Consider the following 25,000-nt stretch of genomic DNA (forward strand, 5'->3'; position numbering starts at 1 on the left):
ACTCACTAGCGCGAATCATTTAGACGGTAATAGATTTAATGCGGCTACTTTTAAGACCTTTATCACACACGAACAGACACACATATAAAATTTTATATATATATATATATATATATATATATATATATATATACATATATACATACATATGTATATATATATATATATATATATACATACATATGTATATATATATATATATATATATATATATATATATGTTTATCTTTCTATCTATCTATTTATATGTATATATATTTATATATATATATATATTTATATATGTACACACACACATATATATATATATATATATATATATATATATATATATATATATATATATATATATATATATATATATATATATATATATATATATATATATATATATGTGTGTGTGTGTGTGTGTGTGGGTGTGTGTGTGTGTTGGCAGGGGCACCAGTCACCTGTTGAGATACTACCTCTAGAGGTCCTTTGACTGGCCAAACAGTACTTCAATGGATCCTTCTCTTTGGTTACGGTTAGCTTTTACTTTGCCAACACATACACCGAATAGTCTATCCTATTCTTTACAAATTCTTCTCTGTCCTTATATACCTGCAAACACTGATATTACCAAACAATTCTTCTTCACCCAAGGGGTTAACTAATACACTGTAATTGTTCAGTGGCTACTTTCCTCTTTGTAAGAGACTTTTGAGCTATGATAAGCAGCTCTTCTATGAGAAGGACACTCCAAAATCAAACCATTGTTCTCTAGTCTTGGGTAGTGTCATAGCCTCTGTACCATGGACTTCCACTGTCTTGGGTTAGAGTTCTCTTGCTTGAGAGTTCACTCGGGCACACTATTCTATCCAATTTCTCTTCTTGTTTTGTTATTTTTATAGTTTATACAGGAAAAATTTATTCTAATATTACTGTTCTTGAAATATTTCATTTTTCCTTGTCTTCTTTCCTCACTGGGCTATTTTCCCTGTTGGGGCCCCTGTGCTTATAGCATTCTGTTTTTCCAACTAGGGTTGTAGCTTAGCAAATTATATATATATATATATATATATATATATAAATAAATATATATATATATATATATATATATATATATATATTTATATATATAAATATATATATATATATATATATATATATATATATAAATAAATATATATATATTTATATATATAAATATATATATATATATAAATATATATATATATATATATATATATATATATATATATATATATATATATATATATATATATATATATAATTGTTTACCAGACTCTTTGTTTATTCATTCTCAGAAGGATTTCACAAGGAACTATATTTGGATATTTATGAAACATTTGCAGCTTTTAGGATGAAAGAGCCACTCTCTCTCTCTCTCTCTCTCTCTCTCTCTCTCTCTCTCTCTCTCTCTCTCTCTCTCTCTCTCTCGCTTGTGCGAGACAATATTGATAGGCCCAACCCTACATTGGCTCCAAATAATTTATAGATAGGTTACTGAGCTTTTTTTTCAGTTATATTAATAATGGAACCTTCTGAGGATGTGATTGCTCATAATGAAACTATTTCTTTCAATATTGATATCTGAATTCCCATCAAAATTTATATTTCTCATATTTACTTTAAATGCCTGATCCTCAGAAAGAGTCTTTGCAGAGTCTCTTCGACTTCTAGTGACACTCTCTTTTCATATTTTTACTTTATTTTCATTCCTCCTTCTTTTCTATTATCATTTCAGTCGTACTTATTTCTAATATGTTCACTTCTGTACACATTACAGCCATTATCCATGGATCCTCGGTTCATTTGATTTGTTTTATTCTCGAATTTTGAAGTTTGAATCTTCAAAGGATTGGGTTTTCTTATCGATAAACGTTTACAGTAAATGTTTTGGAAACATTATCGTGAGAAATTAATTTTACCTTTATGATGAAGTTCGTCTGCCCCGTGTGAAGATAATATGTTGTCGGATATATCTTGAAGGTTTTCTACAACGTGGCCATTTTCATCCCTGAAGACGAGAGAGAGAGAGAGAGAAAAAAGATGAAAACGATCGCTTTTAGCCCGTTACATAATTTATCTTAAAAGGTAAAATAAGATAAAGCTTCTAATTTCCCTGTTTCTCTTACTTTATCTTCAATTCATTCCAATTCTAACCTAATATACAGCTATGAATCGACTGATTAGTCAAGCAAATATCAAGAAAAGCGAAGTGCGTTCACTACATACATATGTGTGAACATGGGTAACTTGAAAGAGACCATTGGCTTGGGTGCAAAATATATTTCTCTCCAAAGGAAAATGTGGACTTAGGCTAGGTCTGCTAACCCGATAAGTTTTTCCTCCTCAGGCTAAAAGCAACCTCATTTGCAATAATATTCGATGCCAGGAAATGTAGGAGATAGTACTCTCTCTCGAGGACTAGATTAGGCAATATTTAAAAGACATGAGACCCCTCAAATTAAATCTGCTTTCTAACGATTATCTAATATTAAATTACATCAAACATTTGAATGGTGTGGAAATTACTGGGTGAAATGATTATGAGTTTCACAGTATTTTGCTCTTCACTGTGCCTTAAAAAATTCGAAAACAATAAGCTATTCATTCGTAGGGTTAAAGGGGCTTTCATCATCATTATCATCATCATCATCATCATCTCCTCCTACGCCTATTAACGCAAAGGGCCTCGGTTAGATTTAGCCAGTAGTCTCTATCTTGAGTTTTTAAAGCAATACTTCTCTATTCATCGTCTCCTACTCCACGTTTCCTAGTCCTCATCCTTGCAGGCCTGGGCTTTTCTACTCTTCTAGTGCTTTGTGGAGCCCAATTGAAAGTTTGGTGAGCTAATCTCTCTTGGGGAGTGCAAAGAGCATACCAAAACCATCTCCATCTACCCCTCCCCATGATCTCATCCACATATAGCACTCGAGTAATCTCTCTTATAGTTTAATTTCTAATCCTATCCTACCAATCAAATTCCAATATTCTTCAGAGGGCTTTGTTCTCAAATCTACATAATCTGTTGGATATTGTTTCATTGTTATACCACGACTCATGTCCATACAGTAACACCGATCTCACTAACCTGATATATAACCCGATTTTTATTCATAATTTCAGGCGATTTGATTTCCAAATTTTACTTAACCTAGCCATTGTCTGATTTCCTTTTTTTCAATCTTGCATTAAACTCAAATTCTACAGATCCTGTATTAGACATGATAGAAGAGGAATGTTGTAGAGCAAATAATCATTACAGTTTTGAAGTTAAAGTTAAGGCGTAAAAATTCATGCAGAATAGGGGGTGCTATTAATGCTGTTATCAAAGATGACAATGGATAAAAGGAAACAGAGGCGTTTACCGATTCTGAAGTGGGAGGAGTAAATGAGTAGCATGCAAAATACAAGGATGGGAGACATTTAGCAGGGGTTGCTTAAAGGCATGAGAGTGAAGGAAGATAAAATGAAATATGCAAGTGATGTAATGAGGAAAGGAAAGAAGGAATCGATGCTGTTTGAGGTGCAGTTAAAAACAGAAGAAATAATCATATACAGGTATACAGAGGGGAGTATGGGAAAGTCAAGGCGATAGTGAAAGTAAAAAAAACGAGGATAATAATGGAAATAGAGGAGTTATGCTAAGTAAGCAATGCACCAAGAAAATGTTCCTTAGGAAAGTTAATGTAGAAAAAGGTGATTGAATAAATATATGAGAAGAAGCCGCCGTCTAGTAAACACTGTTCAAAGACCTCTCGTAATTTGGTTAATTTAGAGGATTCATAGTGCAAGTGACTATGTAGGAATATGGATAGTGTGTAAAATAAGGTGATGTGTACCTGAATAAGTGAAGAAGTGATCATATCAAATTCAGAAAACTTTAATTATTAAGGTTAATAGCTACGCTTAATCATCACGTATAATGGACAGCGGAGAACATGTTATAAATGTGGACAAGAAAACCATTTAGTCAAAGATTGTACATATGGAATTGTGGAGCAACAACTTAGCGTAAATGGTGCAAACTTTCCCGCGATCACACATAAGAACGCCAAAGGAAATGAAAATACGCGACCAGTCAACGTTGGAGATGAAGGCAAGAAAGTAGAAGAAAGACTAGAAACTGATGAAGTAATTACGGTTGAAAATAGCAATGATGAATGCAGCCCTGAAAGAAGAGAAGACACCGGTTTACAACAGATTCCAGTAGGTAAAGAAGAAATTTGTTATGGAAGTGAAATCAAGAACAGTGCTACGGACGACAATAAAGGAACAAAGTCAGAGCCCTTACTTGAGATCTCCCAGACCCAGGATGAGGGACCTGTTCAAATAAAACTTCAAGTTGATGTACACATGGAAGAAGACAAAGGCGAAGATGGTAAAGCAGCCACGACAGAAAAAAACAAAGGGAATCGATGGATAAAAGGAAAAATAAGGGAAAGAAAAAGATTGGAAAATGGCAAGCTTGATTTAGTGAAAGTTCAAGTATCCGCTTAATGCTCAGAAAGGAACAAAAATCGATTCAGACGGACGAATTTGGTGACGACACAGACAACATTCCAATAGGACCAGAAAAGAGTTCGGATGAAGACCCGGTCCAGACTCCGATTGCAAAACGTATAAAAACTGACGTGTAAAGGAGCATAAATTCTATCTTGAATTTACATCTTCACTTACATAGATATAGCTACAATAAATGCTAACGGTTTATGTACTCTGAATAAGCAAATTAGACAAATCAATTTTATGTACTTTCAACATTTAGACATTATATACATTCAAGAATATAATGACAGAAATGTAAACCAGTTAAGTAAAATTGAAAACCATTGTGGAATTATATTCAATCCAAGAGTTCAGTTCAAAGGGTTTCCGCAATACTGATCAATAAAAAGTCACAGGTGAAGATTTTGAGTCATGAGATGGAGGATGGGGGACATCTTACTAGTGTTAAATGCTGTGTGTTTGATGTAGAATTACAACTTGTTAATGTTTATGCTCTATAATGAAATGACAAAAAAAGTGAAAGAGAAGAGTTGTTTCAAAATGATCTGATATATTACTGTAGAAACAATTTGCAAAATGTAATAATTGCAGGGGATTGAAATTGTATTTACTAGCAAAAGAGATGTTTCGAGTATGGATAACAATCCTGTTTCTAAATCTTTTCTAAATTTAAAAAATACACAGAAGCTCAAAGATGTATGGTTTGTAAATAATAATATAATAGAATATACGTTTGTAAAGAGATCCTATGGGTGTAGTTTAGATAGAATTTATATAAAAGGACTTTACAATAATATTGTTTTTACTGAACATATTCCGGTATCATGGTCTTCCCATAATGTAATTAAAACCAGGATCAAATTAGGCAACAAACTTAGTATGAATAAAAGCTACTGGAAACTAAATGCCAAAGTTCTTAAAGAGGACTGTGTATATGAAAATTTTGCAGTATTATGGAGAAAGTTGGAAAATAGGATAAATACAGGGTTTAAATCTATTATAGAGTGGTGGGTTTTTGCTAAAAGAGAAATAAAAAAGTTCTTTATTAATGCATCAAAAATCATAAATAAGGAAAAATATGGAACACTGAATTTACAAAAGTCAGTATTACATAGGAAATTTGAATCTCATTCGGTGTTGCGCAATCAATATGAAGAAATTACCATATTAAAAGAGAAAATTAGGATACTAGAAAACGAACTGTGTGAGGGGATTACTATCCGAGCGAAAATAGACGAAAGAATATATGGTGAAAAGTTGTCCTTTTTTTAATGGGAAAAGAGAAAAATGTGAAAAATTGCATAACAAAAGTGAAAACGAAAAATGGAACAATACTAGATGACTCTCCTGCAATATAGAGGGAACTTCAAGAATTTTATTCAGACCTATATGGCAAAGCAAAATATGACGAAGCAAACCAAAATATATTTGTGGACATGACATAAGGTGTAATAGGAGAAGACAAAAACAAAATGCTACTTGCAGACGTGACTGAATCTGAAGTGTGGGAGGTCATTTGTGGCATGAAAAACGGCAAATGTCCGGGAATTGACGGGTTTCCTGTTGAGTTTTATAAGAGTATGTGGAATACTTTAAAATCGGAGTTTTAAAGGTAGTAAGATATTCATTTGAAGAGTCTGTATTCTGTAAGGAGGGAAATAAAGGTGTGATAGAATTGCTACCAAAAAATGGAAATCTGGAGTTAATTGGCAACTGTGGAACTATAACGATGTTGAATGTTGATTATAAGATAATATCTGAAATATTAGCAAATAGGATAGAGAAAGTTTTAAAATTGTTCATCTCGAAAGTGCAATGTTGTGGCGTTCCCAATAGAACCATCACTAATTGTAGTACTGTACTCAGAGACAATTTTCTTTGCTACTCGTGAAAATATCCCTGCTGCACTAATTAACATTGATTGGTGTAAAGCATTTGACAGAGTTGACTTAAGTTTTGTTTTCCGAATATTAAGGAAATTGGTATTTTCTAATAAGTTTATAACAGCAATTCAAATACTTTATGCTGATGCTAAAAGCTGTTTATGCATAAATGGTAATATGTCTGAAAGTTTTTCTATAGAATGATCAGTTAGGCAGGGATGTCCGATATCCATGATACTCTTTGTAGTTGTTCAATAACCTCTGTACAGAATGTTGAAGAAACGGTTATCGAAGTTTTCTTTGAAACTCCCGAACAACTTATTACTGGTGATACTTTGGTATGCCGATGACACCTCACTAGTGATCTTCTCTTATGAAGCTATTACAGAAAGCTTTAGATAATTGGAAATTATGAACAAGCTACGGGAGCGTTGCTCAATTATGATAAAACATGTATTGTCGGGTAAAGCTCTTGGAAAGATAAAAAAGAATGGGCAATAAATGAATTGAACGTTGTAGTGGGTTTGTTTAAAGTACTTGGGGGTGATATTTAATAATGACTATGAAATAGCCAAGCAAGAAAATTGGAAAAGTGTTGGAAAGAAGATTGTGAGTCATATAGGACACCAGTACTTAAGAAAACTGTCATTGTTCCAAAGATCCGTAGTAATAAACTCAATAATAATTTTAGCTAAAGCATGGTACATATCACATATTTACCCACTAAGTAGTGATGTTGGTAAGTCGATTGAAAAATATATTTTTAATTACCTGTGGAATGGAAAAGGCCACCCGTTAAATAGGAAGACAACATATTTGCCAAGGGAAAATGGAGGTGTTGGAATAATAAATGTGGTAGTGAAAACTATGTCAATATTTTTATTCACGTGTTACAAGTCTATTTTAAATAAAACGATGGGGTATGAATTTATTGGATATTATTGTAAACTTAGGACTGTATATCTTGTAGGCTTTGAAAGCACGAAGAACGTCACTGTCTTCTGCACGCCTTATTATAATGATTTTATTTCAGTGTTACACAAAGTGATAAAATATGAAACATACCATTCAGGTAGTACTAAGACTATACACAAATATTTAATAAAAGATGGATACAAGGTAAGTATTGAAGAAAATTACCCATTATTCAACTGGGAAGATATTTGGAAAAACGTTAATAATAAGTTTATAAATACATATAACAGAGAAATTATGTTTGAATATGTACATGAAGTCTTTGCAACGAAAGACAGACTCTTTCAGATGAATAGTTCAAATTCCAGATTGTGTGTGTCTTGTGTACAAACAGAAAGTACAATTCACTTGGTTTATTTTTGCAAGCGCATTAAAAGTGTCTCTCAATGATTTATATCAGTATTGAGAAATGTATGTAAGATAGATATGAAACACCCACTAAAGTTTTTCAAATTAGATTTCAAAGGATATTCTGAAAAAGATCGAAATACAGCAGTGATTTTGATTGTTGATTATGTAAGTGGAGTTTGGTTTCGTTACACAGCAGGATTAAATGACAATGGAAGGAAAATGGTTGAATTTATAAAGAGTCGATTTTTTTTATAATAGATATATGCTGATGAAATCTTATGGTGATAAATGTAAAACATATTTCTCAAAAAATTATTTTTATATGTATCTTTGTATACATAACATTGTATTTGTAATTTTGCACTTAAAATATATGAGCTCTGTACAATGAACTTTAGTATAGAAATGTGAATATCATTAACTGATTGTAAAGTCTAACCACAGTATAATTTATTAATAAAAGATAAAAAAAAAATATATATCCAAAAGTAAGAGATGTTGAGTTGGTGGAGTATTTTTTAGGTTTATTGAATGAAGAGAATAGAACAAAGGCTGGTTGACTGTTGTAAGAATGCTAGGGAGTGGTGTGAATTTTGTGAAGTGAGTACAACGAATAAGAAAGACATCTAAGATTCTGAAGATGGGAAAGATGCTAAAATTGATGAGATCACAAGCAAGATGTTTGAGTACAATGATGAAAAATGGGTTGTGTGATTAAACTTTGTGTATAAGGTATACCTTGATGATGAGGAGGTTGTAATCGTAAGGGGGATATAAGTGACTGGGAATGGCAGGGTATAACATTTCTTAGTAAACTGGGTAATTTTTATCTTTTTTATTTTATTGGGAAAGTGCAAGAGATAAATAAAGCATTGCTAGGGAAAAACAGTGTGTATATGTAGATAGGGAAACGGACGCATGGGACAAGTGTTTATAATAAAACATACATATTTGAGAGCTTTTGAGGTGGAAGCAAGTCTATGTGATGTGCATAAACTTATGATAGAATTGGTAGAGAATAAACATTGACGATGATTAGGATGTGTGTATCAAAGAGTTTCTTAACTCAATTAAAACTTACTCATGAAGAAACTGAAGGAATGTGACTTGGGCTCTTCCCTCCACAAGTATAAGGTGAAAAATTAGATTCTTTACTTCATGGAACCGAAACCTAATCTCGACAGATTAGAACCAGCTAACAGGAATGAGGTCTATCAAGTTTCATTTAACTTTGCTTACATAAAATAACATCAGCTAAAAGAGTTGTCCTTTCCCTGAAGACAGTTAGTGGCAAAGCATAAATGGCACTGTTGATTTTATGCTAGAGAGTAACGGTTTAAGAGTAGTTTACCTTGTATGCTGCTCCATTTTACTTGATAAGGTTTCTTGCTATTACAACTGTATTTAATCAGTACTGTCTGAATCATAGCTTTGAGTTCAGTGCAGCTATTTCATTTCAAATCAAATATATTCCTTTTTCAATAGAGGATAAGCATCTTATATCTCTAAATAAGTAAGACTAAAATTGTCATTGTACAAGGATTTATCTGTGATAAGATAGTTCAACAAACAAGAAGGAATTAGCTTTTCAGCTAGTCAAGATTTTTACCCAAAAGAAAAACAGTCCCAAAATTAATTATTAATGGGGTCTAGTGTATTCGTGGAAAAATCCCTAAAATGCCTTTCAGTCTGCTTAAGATTTTATATTTATACATCATTCAAGTGTATTACACAATAAAGATCGCCTCCTCGATTATCGCTATTAATGAAACTAAATCATGATTAGAGGTGTCAATTGTAGGGCCTAAAATGCTAGTTATAACAAAACTGTAATTACAATTAGTGAACATTATGGTTCAAGCAGTTATTAGACTTTTGTATGGCCTTTTTCATGATCTACTTACAGCTAATCACAGATGTAAAGTCTAAATTTCTGAAGGAAAAATTCATGTTTGCCCTACCAAGCATAGAACAGCATTCCATTTTGATTATAGGTCTTATATCCTGAACGTTAGATTTGCCAAGTTTTACCTATTTAATTCCTTCTATACCTGACTCTTATCTCGTTTATGATTTAAAACTTTTTTTTTCTTTTCTTTTTTTTTCTGCCCAATACTGATCTCGCCTTACATAACATTTCTCAATGATGGTTCAGTGACTTATCACAACGTTGAAGTTCTGTTTTGGCCTAAATATACTAACATCTGGTTTTCATTGTACACCTGAATGAGAAAAAAATGTTGAAACAAAACCAAAATAAAAGAAATGAATAGAATAAACAATTATGAGAAGGATATAAAACTTGAACTAGTAAGATCTGGAAGAGAAACGACACTCTTATACTTACAAGTTATATTGTAAGGATTTTCTTCTTGAAGATAGGGGGACATCCGATGCCAAGTAATGCAAAAGTATTCCACAAACAATCAAAGCCAGAAGTGTGTGAAACCAAGTTCCTGGAAAATATATCATCATTTGCTTTATTTCCTTTTAATCAATGTCACATTTGAAAAAAAACATGAGAAAATTGGAATATATTTTTATTCTTCTAATAACGTTTCTAAATGTTTTACCATTTCACATCTATCATGATATGGATATTTTGTTTTAAATCAGAAGAAAACTCCCGTGTTTCTCAGTTGACCAACTGCTCTCTTTTTTTCATTTAGTACTAGTTATTTGTCCGTTGTTTTGATAAAAACTCCACTTGTTATCTTAATCATAGATGAAAATGGAGAAACCTGTAAGCTTTGTCATCCAGCGTTTATATTGCATCAATCACTATCTTAGGAGAAGTAACAAAAGATCAATGTAACCTTGTGAGTCTGTATAGATTTCAGATGCAAATCTACTAGACACACATTCTCGATTTTTTTTATTCCTTCTTTATCTCTCAATTTTGCTTACATTGCACAAGGATTATACATTTTATTTAAAACAGACACACGCCAATACATATCTGTAAACATTTATGTAAGTGTATATCTTCTTTAGATAACCTAGTTGTTTGACAGTAGTCATGAAAGATACAAATAGAATCGAGTAAATCATTATGTTTCAAGTCCGTGTCTCGGAAAGATTCTGAATAATCATATGAACTCTTGCTGACTTCCATTCTTTCCACGTGACCAAACTACCTCACCATAATATCCTCCGTTCTTCTACTAAAACTAATCTTATTATCACGTCTATGTATCATCTTATATTTCACTCCATGCGTTCTTCAAACCCCACGGATAATATGAAAATGTATCATATCGACAGTTTCTGTCTTTTTTTCTTTCCTTCATTTTCATTACCTGAAATTCCTCAGGATGAACAAAACACAGGCAAGGACTTTATGGGACCACATTCACTCCCAGATTAACACTTACAAACCTTGGCTGTAGTTTTTAAAGAAAAGAAGATGGGTCCCTTCAGTTTGTTCCTCTCAAGTTGTTTGGTATCTCCATGGAGATAGTTTTCTTGGTATTATACGAGGGGAAATTCTATCCCTGAAAGTGTTGTGTCTATCATCAATTAACTACTTTCATCCATGAAATTTACTCTAGAAAGGGAAAAGTTAATAATAACCCTTTGTTAGACAGTGATTGCTAGAGAAACAGCCACTTGATTTTTCCTTATTCAGGAAACCTACCGACAACGCATCATTTATATATATCTCTATTTAGGTCATTATGCAAATATAACTACATTGTTTGAAAGCATAGGTGAAATCAAGAAGGCCAATCTGTGGTTACAGTCCACAGGAGTCTGAGATTGAAATTGAATATTATAACTGTCCATTTTAGAAATATGCGGTCTTCTATATTATCTTGTATGTATCTGAAATAAATGTAAGCTTAGATCTGCTTTCTATTGATCCTTTATTATCCTCTTTTCTTACATCAGATTTTTCTACTGCGATCAAGACACGAACCTCATGGTGCTCCCATGTTCTATATATATATATATATATATATATATATATATATATATATATATATATATATATATATATATATATATACATATACATATATATATACATATACATATATATATATATATATATATATATATAAATATGATGTTCTTCCACTTAACTTTATAACTTCTTTCGTGAATTAATACAAATAGACACATATATATATATACAGTATATATATATATATATATATATATATATATATATATATATATATATATATATATATACTGTATATATATATATATATATATATATATATATATATATATATATATACACATACACGCACACACAGACACACACACACACATATATATATATATATATATATATATATATATATATATATATATATATATATATATGTATGTATAAATATGCATATATGTGATAATTATGAATATATATTATATGCTACACAAAAGGAGACAAAGACGGAAATTGATTGTTGAAAGTTTTCGAGGAAATAATGAAAATTACAAGGTAAAGCATGCTAAGTATTCCAGTATTGATAATGAAGTGAAAAAAAAAGCCAGGAATGACTGGAGAGAATATTTAGACGGTAAAGCAGATGAGGCTGACAAAGCTATGAATTCAGGGAGTGGGTATGAAGTAAGAGTTGCTCTTAGAATTATTAATGAAACCGCTACTGGGGCAAAGAAGCATATACCCATTAAAAAAAGAAATGGATCTGTTATAACAACTGACGATGAAGAAAGGCAATGCTGGATGGAATACTTTAGTGAGGTTATGAATAGGAGATTTGAAGGGAATAATTTAATTGATATACCTGAAGCTGAGGAAGATCTTAATGCGCCCATAAATGAATTCTGTGTGTTTGAAATCAGAGCTATTCTTAAAATCCTTAAGAGATGGAAAGCCCCTGGATACGATGGAATAACTGCTGAGATGATATTGGCTGAAGATAAAGTGACTCCCACACTACTTACAAGATTATTTTGTAGAATGTAGCATGGAGAGACAAAACCTGATGAATGGAAGTTAGGAGTGTTGGTGAAAATGGCAGAAAAAGAAAAGTAGAAAAATGGAGATCTGACTGATTGCAATAATTACAAAGGCATCACACTTACGTTAGTTGTCATGGAAATATATAGGATGGTTATTATAAAGAGGATAGAGAGAAAGATTGATGAAAAGCCGAGAGATGAACAAGCGGGAGTTAGAAAAGGTGGAATTTATACTGGCCAAATTTTCATTTTAAGACATGTTGTACAGAAGTTTGTAGAATATAGGAATCCACTGTTGATGGCATTTGTGGACTATGAAAAAGACTTTGATAGTGTGCACCAGCCAATTTTGTGGAGACTCTGGTGTTATTAGGGAGTTCCTCATAAATATGTAAATTTGCTCAAGTCTGTTCATGAGCATAGTAAGTGCAAAGTTAATGTTAGTGGGGTCCTATCAAATGAATTGCCAGTGAACAGTGGAGTGCTCCAAGGGAATGTGTTGTCACCTATGTTGTTTATCCTCCTCCTGGATTTTGTAACGCATAGAACAGTTGGAGATAGTGGAGAAGCATTGGACTGAATTGGTAATAGGATGTTAGCTGATCTAGAGTATGCTGATGACGCTGTCCTTATTAGCAGAACATTACAGGATTTGCAATGCTTGCTTACCAGAATGCATGAAATACCACAGGAGGTTAGGATGAAGATAATTAAAAGAAAGACAGATGATGAGAACGGAATGTGCAATGGAAGATGAAATATCATTTAGAGGAGAAAGGATTAATGAGGTAGAATCATTTAAATATTTAGGAACCATGATCTCTAATACAGGGTCTTTTGAATTGGAGTTTAATGAAAGATTGAAAAAAGCAAATCAGACAATGGTTAGGTTAAATAAAATTTGGAAAACAAATCACCTGAAATTACACACAAAACTCAGGCTATATATCAGTTTAGTGAGATCAGTGTTACTGTATGGACATGAGTCGTGCTATGACAATGAAACAGATTTAGTAGATTTGAGAACAAAACCCTCACATGAATATATGGAGTTGAATGGCAGGACAGGATTAGAAATGACACTATAAGAGAGATTACTTGAGTGACATATGTGGATGAGATCATGGTGAGGGGCAGATGGAGATGGCTTCGTACTCCCCAAGAGAGATTAGTTCACCAGACTTTCAACTGGGCTCCTCAAGGCACTAAAAGAGTTGGGAGACCCAGACCCACATGGCTGAGGACTATGAAGCGTGAATTAGGAAATGACGAATGGATAAGTATCAATTTAAAAGCTCAAGATAGAGACGACTGGAGAAACCTAACCGAGTCCCTTTGCGTCAATGGGCGTGGAAGGATATGATGATGATGATGATTATCCATAATGATCTCTTAGCATTCTTGACATACTCATGCTAATTTTGGTATGTTTATACTTGCCAGGTAGTATCCGGGATGAACCAAGTCATTGAAACTTTAAAATCCTCTCAGTGAATGTTGTACGGTATTGTACGAATTTTGTAAGTACATCGCTGTTGAAGGACTTTCAGCTACATTAAGATGATTTTACAAGGATATAATTTTAGAAGCAATTTATTTTATATACGATTCTCTAATACCGAATAATAATCATAGGACAGAATGTTAGAAATTATGCGAGTACTTACTTTATAAGCTTTCAAAAAAGAAGGTTCATCAGCTCAGCAACTAATACCGCTTACAAACACTGCACCATTTGCCTGGGACTTACAGGATATTAAGGATATTCTCTTCTAGTATCTGCACTATAAAGACCAAAGCAATTATGTGTATGGGAAAAGTTAAAGTGGGGCTAAACCAACGCTAATAATACCTTTTCGAGATTAGTTCTCATCATACGTACAGTACGTAATATAAATAGATTTCTTGTACATTTTACCAGATTACAATTGAACCATCTGTTGTGTGTAGGTAAGTATAAATAAATATACCTTCAACCATATACGCACCTTTATATACAATATATATATACACACAAACACATACGCACACACACCCATGTATATATATATATCATATGTATAATATATATATATATATATATATATATATATATATATATATATATATATATATATATATAAGCATATTTATATATATATGCTCATATATGCATATATTTACATATAATCTACAAAATTCCCTTAGTTATAAATGCATTCTTGACAACCAGATTTTATAGTTTTGTATATGGTTGTTGAAGAGGTAAATACGTAAACCAAACTTTTCATCATATGGCAGACTCGAATCTGCACGGAAGAGATAGCTTGTACTTGTAAAAAAGTATGAAATATGTATCGAATTCAGATACAGTCTACTGGATCTGACTAGACCAAATTTAGCGCTTAATTCCTTTAGGCTAAGGTACATATCTATTTGTATATATATATATATATATATATATATATATATATATATATATATATATATGTATATAGGATCCCATAAAAGAAACAAAGGCCGTTGTATGTTGGTCGAAATATGGTGGTTAATTTGATTTCCTTTTTTTCAAGATATACACATGTATATATGCATACATACTGTATACATAAAAACACACACACACACATATATGTATGTATATATACACACATATATATATATATATATATATATATATACATATATATATTTATACATACATACATAAATGTGTATATATATAAATGTAAATATATACTGTATATATATATATATATATATATATATATATATATATATATATATATATATATATATATATATGTATATATCCCCTCATCCTCATCATCTCCTCCTACACCTATTGAAGTAAAGGGCCTCGGTTGGATTTCACAGGTCGCCTCTATCTTGAGCTTTGAATTCAATACCTCTCCATTCATCATCTCCTACTTTGCGCTTCATAGTTCTTAGCCATGTAGGCCTGTGTCTTCCTATTCTTTTAGTGTCTTGTGGAGCCCAACTGAACATTTGATGAGCTTATCTGTATTGGGGATTGCGAAGAGCGTGCCCAAACCATCTCTATCTACCCTTCATCATGATCTCGACCACATATGGCACGCGAGTAATCTCTCTTATAGTCTTATCTCTAATCCTGTCCTGCCATTCAACTCTATATATCCTTCTGAGGGCTTTGTTCTCAAATCTACTAAATTTGTTGGAGATTGTTTCATTGTCATACCATGACTCATGTCCATAGAGTAACACCAATCTCAATAACTGATATATAGTCTGATTTTTGTATATAATTTCAGGCGACTTGATTTCCAAATTTTACTTAACCTAGCCATTGTCTGGTTTACCTTTTTCAATCTTTCACAAAACTCAAATACTAAAGACCCTGTAGTGGAGATCATAGTTAATAAAGGCTTAATTGATTCTACCTCATTAATACTTTCTCCTTCCAATGATATTTCATCTTCCATTGCATACTCCGTTCTCATCATCTCTGTCTTTCTTCTATTTATCGTCAGCCTAACCTCATATGATATTTCATGCATTATGGTAAGCAAGCATTGCAAATCCTCCGGTGTTCTGCATCATCAGCATACTCTAGGTCTGCTAAATTCCTATCACCAATCCAGTCCAATCCTTCTCCACCATCTCTGACTGTTCTACGCATTACAAAATCCACGAGGAGGATAAACAACATAGGTGGCACTACATTCCCGTGGAGTACTCTGCTGTTCACCAGAAATTCATTTGATAAGACTCCATTAACATTAACTTTGCATTTTCTATGCTCATGAACAGACTTAATCAAATTTACATATTTAAGAGGAATACCATAATAACACACGACTCTCCACAAAATTGGCTGGTGCCCACTATCAAAGGCTTTTTGATAGTCCGTAAATGCCATCAAAAGGGGATTTCTATGTTCTCTACATTGCTGTACAACATATCTCAAAATGAAAATTTGGTCAGTGCAACTTCTACCTTTTCTAAATATTGCTTGTTCATCTCTCAGATTTTAATCAATCTTTCTCTCCAGTCTCTTTAGAATAAGAATATCATATATTTTCATAACAATTGACGTAAGTGTGATGCCTCTGTAATTATTGCAATCACTCAGGTCTCCTTTTTTTGCTATTTTCCCAACACTCCTAACTCCCATTCATCAGGTTTTGCCTCTTCATGCCACATTCTACAAAATAATCTTGTAAGTAGTTTGGAAGTCACTTCATTTTCGGCCAGTATCATCTCAGCAGTTATTCCATCGTTTCCCGGGGCTTTCCATCTCTTTAGTTTTTTTAGGATAGCTTCAACTTGAAACACACTGAATTCATTCATGGACACATCAAGGTCTTCATTAGCTTTAGGCATATCAATGAAATTATTTCCTTCGTATTTCCTATTTATAACCTCACTAAAGTGTTTCATCTAACGTTGTCTTTCTTCATCTTCTGTTGCTATAACAGAGCCATCTCTCATTTTGATGCATATATGCATATATGCATATATATACTACATATATATACATATACACACACACACACACACACACACACACACACACACATATATATATATATATATATATATATATATATATATATATATATATACTTCCAACTGTTTCCAAGTACTAATTTTTGAATGTTAGAAAAAACATATTTTGATACGTAAGCGTAATGTGATCAGTGCTAACCGTGCTAATCGTCGAGTAGTCCATTAGTATAATCTATTTCTCACTGCACTAGGACAAAACCCCATATTTATCTGTATATACAGTATATCTATCCATCTACACACATATATAATTAAATATACATATATATATATATATATATATACATATATATATATATATATATATATATATATATGTTTATATATATATATATATATATATATATATATATATATATATATATATATATATATATATATATATATATATATTCAAATAAGCCATATACTTTTGACACATTAATGTGCAGATTCTCTGAATGACCTCGGGATCAGAGCCCCAGGTGAAATCACAAAAAGACAATAGCTTCTGACCAGCCGGGAAACGAACCCAAGGAAACTTGTATGAACAGTGACATACCACTTGGCTACGAATCTTTCTTCGTGGCCAAGTGATATGTCACTGTTCATGCAAGTTTCCTGCACCAGGGTTCGATTCCCAGCCAGTCAGAAGTTATTGTATTTGTGTGATTTCGCCTGGGGCTCTGATCCCGAGGTTGTTAAGAGAATCCAGACATCAATGTATCAAAAATATATGGCTTATTTGAATATGAAAACACGTCTAAATGTAGAGAATTTATCATATATATATATATATATATATATATATATATATATATATATATATATGTAAATGTATATATATATATATATATATATATATATATATATATATATATATATATATATATATACATATATATATGTAAATGTATATATATATATATATATATATATATATATATATATATATATCGATATGTATGTATATATATGTATATATATATATATATATACACACACACATATATATATATATATATATATATATATATATATCTATATATATATATATATATAAACACACATCTGTCTGTCTGTCTGTCTGTCTGTCTCTCTCTCTCTCTCTCTCTCTCTCTCTCTCTCTCTCTCTCTCTCTCTCTCTCTCTCTATATATATATATATATGCATATATATATATTATAAATATATATTTACAATACAGTTTTTTTTATTACTATTCAATCATTATGCCTGTATGAGCAAACTGATTGACATATTATTCCTTATTCTCATGATGCACGTTATTGCTTGCCTTCAGCTCCAAGCAACTTCATACGGACTGCAGAATTTTTTTTTTCAGCTTTCCTCTTATACATTTGCTTTTTCAATCTTTTTTTTTTTTCTATAACACAAACATCTTATCGCATTATTTCAGCTGCTCATATTCACCAACAACAACATTAACAATCGTAATGATAATGGTAAGAATAAGAATCAGAGAGGAAAAGGCACTAGATAAATGTTTCAGCTGGCCATAATTATACCAGCTTGCATACCTAGTCCTTGTTTACTATTCAAATAATCTAAGTATTTTTATCACCTTAAAAAGTTGCTCTTTTTTACTTTTATCTTTAATCCTGCAATTGTCAATCTTCCTAGTACAATTTCTAACGTCTTCAAATGACTTTCTGTCCTTAACAATGAAATAGAAATAGTACTTACTATAATATTATGGGTAATTTGTTATTAATAGATTTATAAAACAGTGTCTTTAATACTCTGCAGAATAGAAGATATTGAGAAGTAATCTTAAAACTGTGCATTATAAATGATAACATAACAAAATAAACACGATAGTTAAAATAAAATGGATCTCTGCATTTGGAGAATATGTTCCAGATATGGCAGTAATGTTGACATTCTTGTTATAGCACCGTTGAAAATGGACAATCGAAATGATCTTTGTGCCTACCACGTAGTTGATGACACCAACAGAGACTATAAAGCAAGTAATGTCAGTGTTGCACTCAAACAATACCTCAGCGTATAATATGTTTGGTGAGGAAGACTAGTTATAACAAATAATGTACATGGATATTCTTTCTACACATTTTCCTACTAATCTGATGAATTATTTCATAAATAGATATATTAGGAAATAATACAGTAATTTAAGATAATTACTGTATTGTTACTGCATTAAAAAAATGTATGTACTGTACTGTATACAACATGTTGAAAGGCAAAATTTTTACCTATAATTCCCATATTATTTCAATATTACGAGTAATGTCTAATGTTGATGGTACACAGCAAGGTTCAATGATGTAACTTGTCAATATTTTCTTCACTCCAAATGACTTAATACGATTTTATTATTATTTTGCAATATGAGTGAGATAAGCAATAGAAATTTTGACTTCACAAAGTCTTAATATGTTTAAGAACTAAATTCATTCGAAACTTACCATATTGCTCATTCAAGGATATTTTGGTAACCGGATGTTATATTTATAAACGTAAAAGTAAGGTCACAATTACCAGTGATTTTTTTAATGTTCTATATTCTTGTGTTTTCCTTCACAATAAATACACCACAAACTTTACATCAAAATACCTCGAGGCTCACTTACTTGGTACACTCCATCTCTCTATTATCATGGTTAGCACAAGATGTGAGACGTCTAACCAGAATAGATGTCAGGAGTGGAACAGTTCCTTTTTCCAACAAAGACGAACAATCTCTCTTTATGTATTTTATGTTTTACGAGGACAGAATTATTTTCCTGGGAAAATTGTGTTGTTTGAACGGACGATGAGGCCACACTGAACGATGGTTTAGTGAATTTTGAAATGTTCGAATTTATCAAGCTCGTTAAAAGATACTCTAGAAACAGGTGCTGCTGTAAGCTTCTGCACCTGTTGAAAAAAAAACATAACTCCATTAGAACGATAACGTGTAACTATTAAAACTCAACCGAAAAAAAAGCTATCACATATGTTCTCTTTTCCCTTTTCGCTCTTTCTGTTTTATATATATATATATATATATATATATATATATATATATATATATATATATATATATATATATATATATATATATATATACATATATATATATCAATGTGAGTGTATGTACTGTATGTGTGTTTGTGTAAATCGTAATGATCACCAAAGTTGTTTTAGTCAGGGCCACCCATACTAGGTTGGTTTGCTCTGAGGTATCAGACAAAAGTCTCCCACCATCACCAATCCACATTCATCAGGGTGGTGATGAAACTGGCAAAACCCCAGACATGAATAAGGACATGCATGAGGCCTTTACTCTGCAGTGGACTAGAAACAGCTACATTTGCTGTTGTTGTTGTTGTTGTTATTGTTGTAAATATATTACGCACATAAACGAGCATTCAAATACGTATATATCTATATACACTCGTATATGTGTACATATCTACATATTCACACGCACAGACACACACACACACACACACACACACACACACATATATATATATATATATATATATATATATATATATATATATATATATATATTTACATGTATAAAATACTAAGAAGAAGAAGAAGAAGAAGAAATATATTTGATAACGAAAAGATTCTGTTCGATTTTAGATAAATACAGTAAAAAGTATAAGGAAGGTCATTGGTATAATGGCGAGAAAATGATTAACTAGAGGTACTGTAGTGCTCAATATTGTTTGATTGAAGTGAGAGGTGAACATATGGCTATGAATAAAGCTAATACCCATCAGTTCCACAGGAAGGGAACAAGTAGTTTGTAAGGAAATATGGATAAAACATAGGCAAGTTGTAGAAAGACTCGAAAGTGGAATTGATGTATTAGGAGTATGAAGGAGGATAGGATGGTTATAGTTTTTATACGCCATCTCCTTCTTAACGTTATTACTGGTTTTAAACTATTCTATATTCTTTATTCATTCCTTCTATTATAGTTTATTAATTTTCTTATTTCCTTTCCTCTCTGGGTCATTTTTCCCAGTTGGAGCACCTTGGGCTTATAGCATCCTGCTTCTCCTACTAGGGTTGTAGCTAAGCTACTGTAATAATAATTATAAAAATAGAGTTATCAAGAATGATTTGTGGATACAGGAAGTTGGTCATGTCAAACAAAGCCTCCCGTTGAAGCCATGTCAAAGGAGAGGAGAATAAGGAGGCCAAGGAAAGTTATCAAAGAGAGAAAAATAAGAGGGGATGCGAAAAAGAAGAGCCAACATGTTTTTCGTATTTGAGTTATCAAAATACACTGAAAAAATTTCATGAATAATTACAGGAAACTTTCATTTCTTTTGCTTTTATTTTACTATCCTATAGACCGTCTTTATTTACTTATATATATTTTTTTTGCCAGAAATAACAAATCGGAACATAATGCACGAGATGATTTTCAAAGTAAAGAAGAAGCAGAGTCAAAAAGTAATCAGAGTATCCGAGTTCTTTGAATTCTGCTGTTGAGGATTTAAAACTAATAAAGCTATTTTGTTAATAAGAGAGATAACGTAAAAATCTCAATCTGTTGTGGAAAAGTTTATAAACATGATTTCATGAGTCTTTCATGAAAAATAGTATAATCATCTCATGACATGTGTTTGTTGGATAAAAAGGCAATTTCAAATCATGTGATTTCAAGCCACAGGTAAAACAAAACCTAATGGACACTTGTGGAATGAAAACGATGAGAGAAATATATCCTTTTTTTTCGTAGCAGTCCACGTGAGATAGAAATAAAATTCAATGGCTGTTACCTCAAATTTTTAACGTTACTTTTTAGTTGTGATTTTCTCCTGGCCTCTATTTTCAAGGTTGCCTGTGTTTTACGTACACATTATCAAAAACCAGAATATATAACACATCAAAAGTAGGGAAATCTCTCTGAATATATTGGCTAACTACGTCAAACATAAACTTAACTTCGAACATATGTATGGAGTAGATTACTAAATGTTGAAACAAAAAGACGATTAATTCAAAATATGCAAATGTTACAAAAGGGTAAATGCATTTTATGAAATAACATTTTATAGATTTTTTTTTTTTTTATTCTGTAGCTTGCTTTGAAAACTATCTCTTGAGTAAGCACATTTATCAAAATTTCACGAGAGTCCAAATTCCCTTTTTTTTTCTTTCATAAATCATACTTCAGATATCTACTTCTGTATGTGGCAGCGACTTTCCTTCCATTTCCTACAAATACAGCCATGCAATTGATGGATCTACTCATAATTGGCTGATGTATCAATGCGTAATTATATACGGAGACCAGAAACTTACAATACCAATACTGACTAGAACAGTGGTAAAGCGTTCGCCAAGCATTCGCATGGCAGCAGATCGATCCTAGCCTGGGACCATGAGTTTAAGCTGTTTACTGGGAAGACACTGATGTAGTTGGGCACCAGAGTGTTGGAGAGTGTGGGGTGGGGGAGGGGGGGTTATTCGTTAGGCTTTCCTTGCTGACGTTCTGGTGTGCGTCTTTTCGAATGATACTGGAACTGAAATCAGACGTCTTTACCTTTACCTTTAATAAGATCGGTCAGATGTAAACAATTGCTATATTAAGAAAAAATGACAGTTATATAAAATAGTGCTAATATTTGCGTGTATTAATAAAAGGAAATTATCCCTTCCATTAAGCATGATAATAAAAACAACAAGGTTGGTTTAGAAGAATTAAAAGATTATATTACCAATAAGTATTTTCATATGGAAAGGTAGCCAGCCGCTGTGTGTTCAATTGAAGGCTAGACACTATACAAAGGTAGATCTGCGACAACAGGCTATACACACATACCCATACACACACATAGGCCTACTGTATATATATATATATATATATATATATATATATATATATATATATATATATATGTATATATATATATATGTATATATATATATATACATATATATATATATGTATATATATATATATATTTATATCCCCTATACAATAAAGAGCAAGTGTTTGATTATATATATATATATATATATATATATATATATACATATATATATACAGTGATACCTCAGTAGTCGAACAACTCTAAATTCGAACAAATCGGAGTTCGACCAAAAAATTCGAGTAATTTTTGCTGCGGTGTTCGAACAAAAAATCGGAACTCGAACAGCTGAACGCGTGGCCGAGTGAGATGAGCGGCCATCTCGGCTACTCTCGCTTGGTCGGGTAGCATCATTTCAAGAGAGAGCGTCAGTCCGACAACATGTGTTGAGAATTTATTGTGATTTAGTGCGTTTTATTGTCTTTTTTTGCCGATAATAATGGGCCCCAAGAAAGTTAGTGATAAGGGGAAGGATAAGAGGAAAACAGTGAGAACAACGATCGAGTTGAAGAAGGAAATTATTGCGAAATACGAGAATGGTATACGAGTGTCTGATCTAGCCTTACAGTATGGCATGGCAAAGTCGACCATTTCGACCTCTTTGAAAAATAAGGAAGTGATAAAGAAAGCTAATGTTGCACAGGGAGTGACAGCAATTAGTAAGCAAAGTCCACAAGTAATTGAGGAAATGGAAAAGTTGCTCCTTATATTTATTAAAGAAAAGCAGTTGGCCGGGGAAAGTATAAGTGAAGCTTTCATTTGTGAGAAAGCTCTTCATATTTATGAAGAATTGGTGAAGAAAAGTGCCAGTACTAGTGAAAGTGATTCGTCATTTACTTTTAAAGCAAGCAGTGGCTGGTTCGAGAAATTCCGGAACAGAACTGGTATTCACCGTGTGACTAGGCATGGGGAAGCAGCCAGTTTGGATCAGGCGGCAGCTGAAAAATACGTTGTTGAATTCGACCGATACATTAAGGAACAAAATTTGATCCTGCAGCAAGTCTTCAGTTGCGATGAGACCGGGTTATTTTGGAAGAAAATGCCGGCCAATACCTACATTAATGATAATGTTATGTCTCACTTTAGAAGAATAGTGCAGAAGAGAAAGAAGCAGCTGACAATTGACATATTTTTCATAAAAGAAAAGAGAGCTACTACATCCCAGCCTGATTCCCCTTCAGAGAAGAGAAACAGAAGAGAAAAAACCCCTGAAGGAGATTTGCCCGACCTTTTACTGCAGAGAGAAAAAACCCCTGAAGGAGAACTACCCAGCCACATCATGGAAGGGGACTCTCCTTCCAAGCAGTAACCTCTCCACATCCATTCCTGTATGCCATCGAACCACTGCTCAAAGGTATGTACAGTAAATGGTTTAAAATTGTTTTATATAGTTTTCCGACCAATTTCGTACACATTTAAATAATTATTGTTGTTTAGGTACACGTTTTATTAATATTTTGGGCATTTTGGAGTGCGTAGGAATGTATAAAAATAAATACCATTATTTCTTATGGGAAAAAAGGTTTCGGTACTCGAACAAATCGGAGGTCGAACACTGATCCCGAACGGATTATGGTCGAGTACCGAGGTATCACTGTATATATATATATATATATATATATATATATATATATATATATATATATATATATATGATACGGGGTATCCGTAGAGGTATGCCCGGAAACCACACTCTCCCACAAATTGCCGAAACAGCAAGTCGCAATTAAGGTAACGGCAAGGGATAGGAAGGGTTGAATCAGAGTGTGCGTATGCGTGTGCGTGTGCGTTTGTGTGCATTCCATTTAGATATTGAAAGGCCTTAGACATGCCTCTAGTCATGTCTGGGGTTTGGCCACTTTTTATCATCACGCTGGCCAGCTCGAATCGGCGATAGTAGGAAATATTTGACTGATCACTCACAGCAAACCAAGGTAGTATGGGTGATCATAGGGATAT

The 25,000-nt window shown here is 32.4% G+C and overlaps 1 protein-coding gene across 1 annotated transcript in view; it reads right to left on the minus strand.

Moving 5' to 3' along the window:
- LOC137642152 (glycoprotein-N-acetylgalactosamine 3-beta-galactosyltransferase 1-like) overlaps nucleotides 1-19,992 on the minus strand; it is a 77,527-nt gene extending 57,535 nt beyond the window's left edge. The window contains exons 1-3 of the mRNA XM_068374692.1: nucleotides 19,790-19,992; nucleotides 10,072-10,180; nucleotides 1,932-2,020 (exon numbers count right to left, since the gene is read on the minus strand). Of these exons, the coding sequence (XP_068230793.1) occupies nucleotides 1,932-2,020; nucleotides 10,072-10,180; nucleotides 19,790-19,817 (226 nt within the window). The 5' untranslated portion in view covers nucleotides 19,818-19,992. The remainder of the gene's footprint in view (nucleotides 1-1,931; nucleotides 2,021-10,071; nucleotides 10,181-19,789) is intronic.
- Between the last annotated feature and the right edge of the window lie 5,008 nt (nucleotides 19,993-25,000).

This window comes from Palaemon carinicauda, chromosome 6 (assembly GCF_036898095.1).
Source record: "Palaemon carinicauda isolate YSFRI2023 chromosome 6, ASM3689809v2, whole genome shotgun sequence".
NCBI classification, from domain to species: domain Eukaryota; kingdom Metazoa; phylum Arthropoda; class Malacostraca; order Decapoda; family Palaemonidae; genus Palaemon; species Palaemon carinicauda.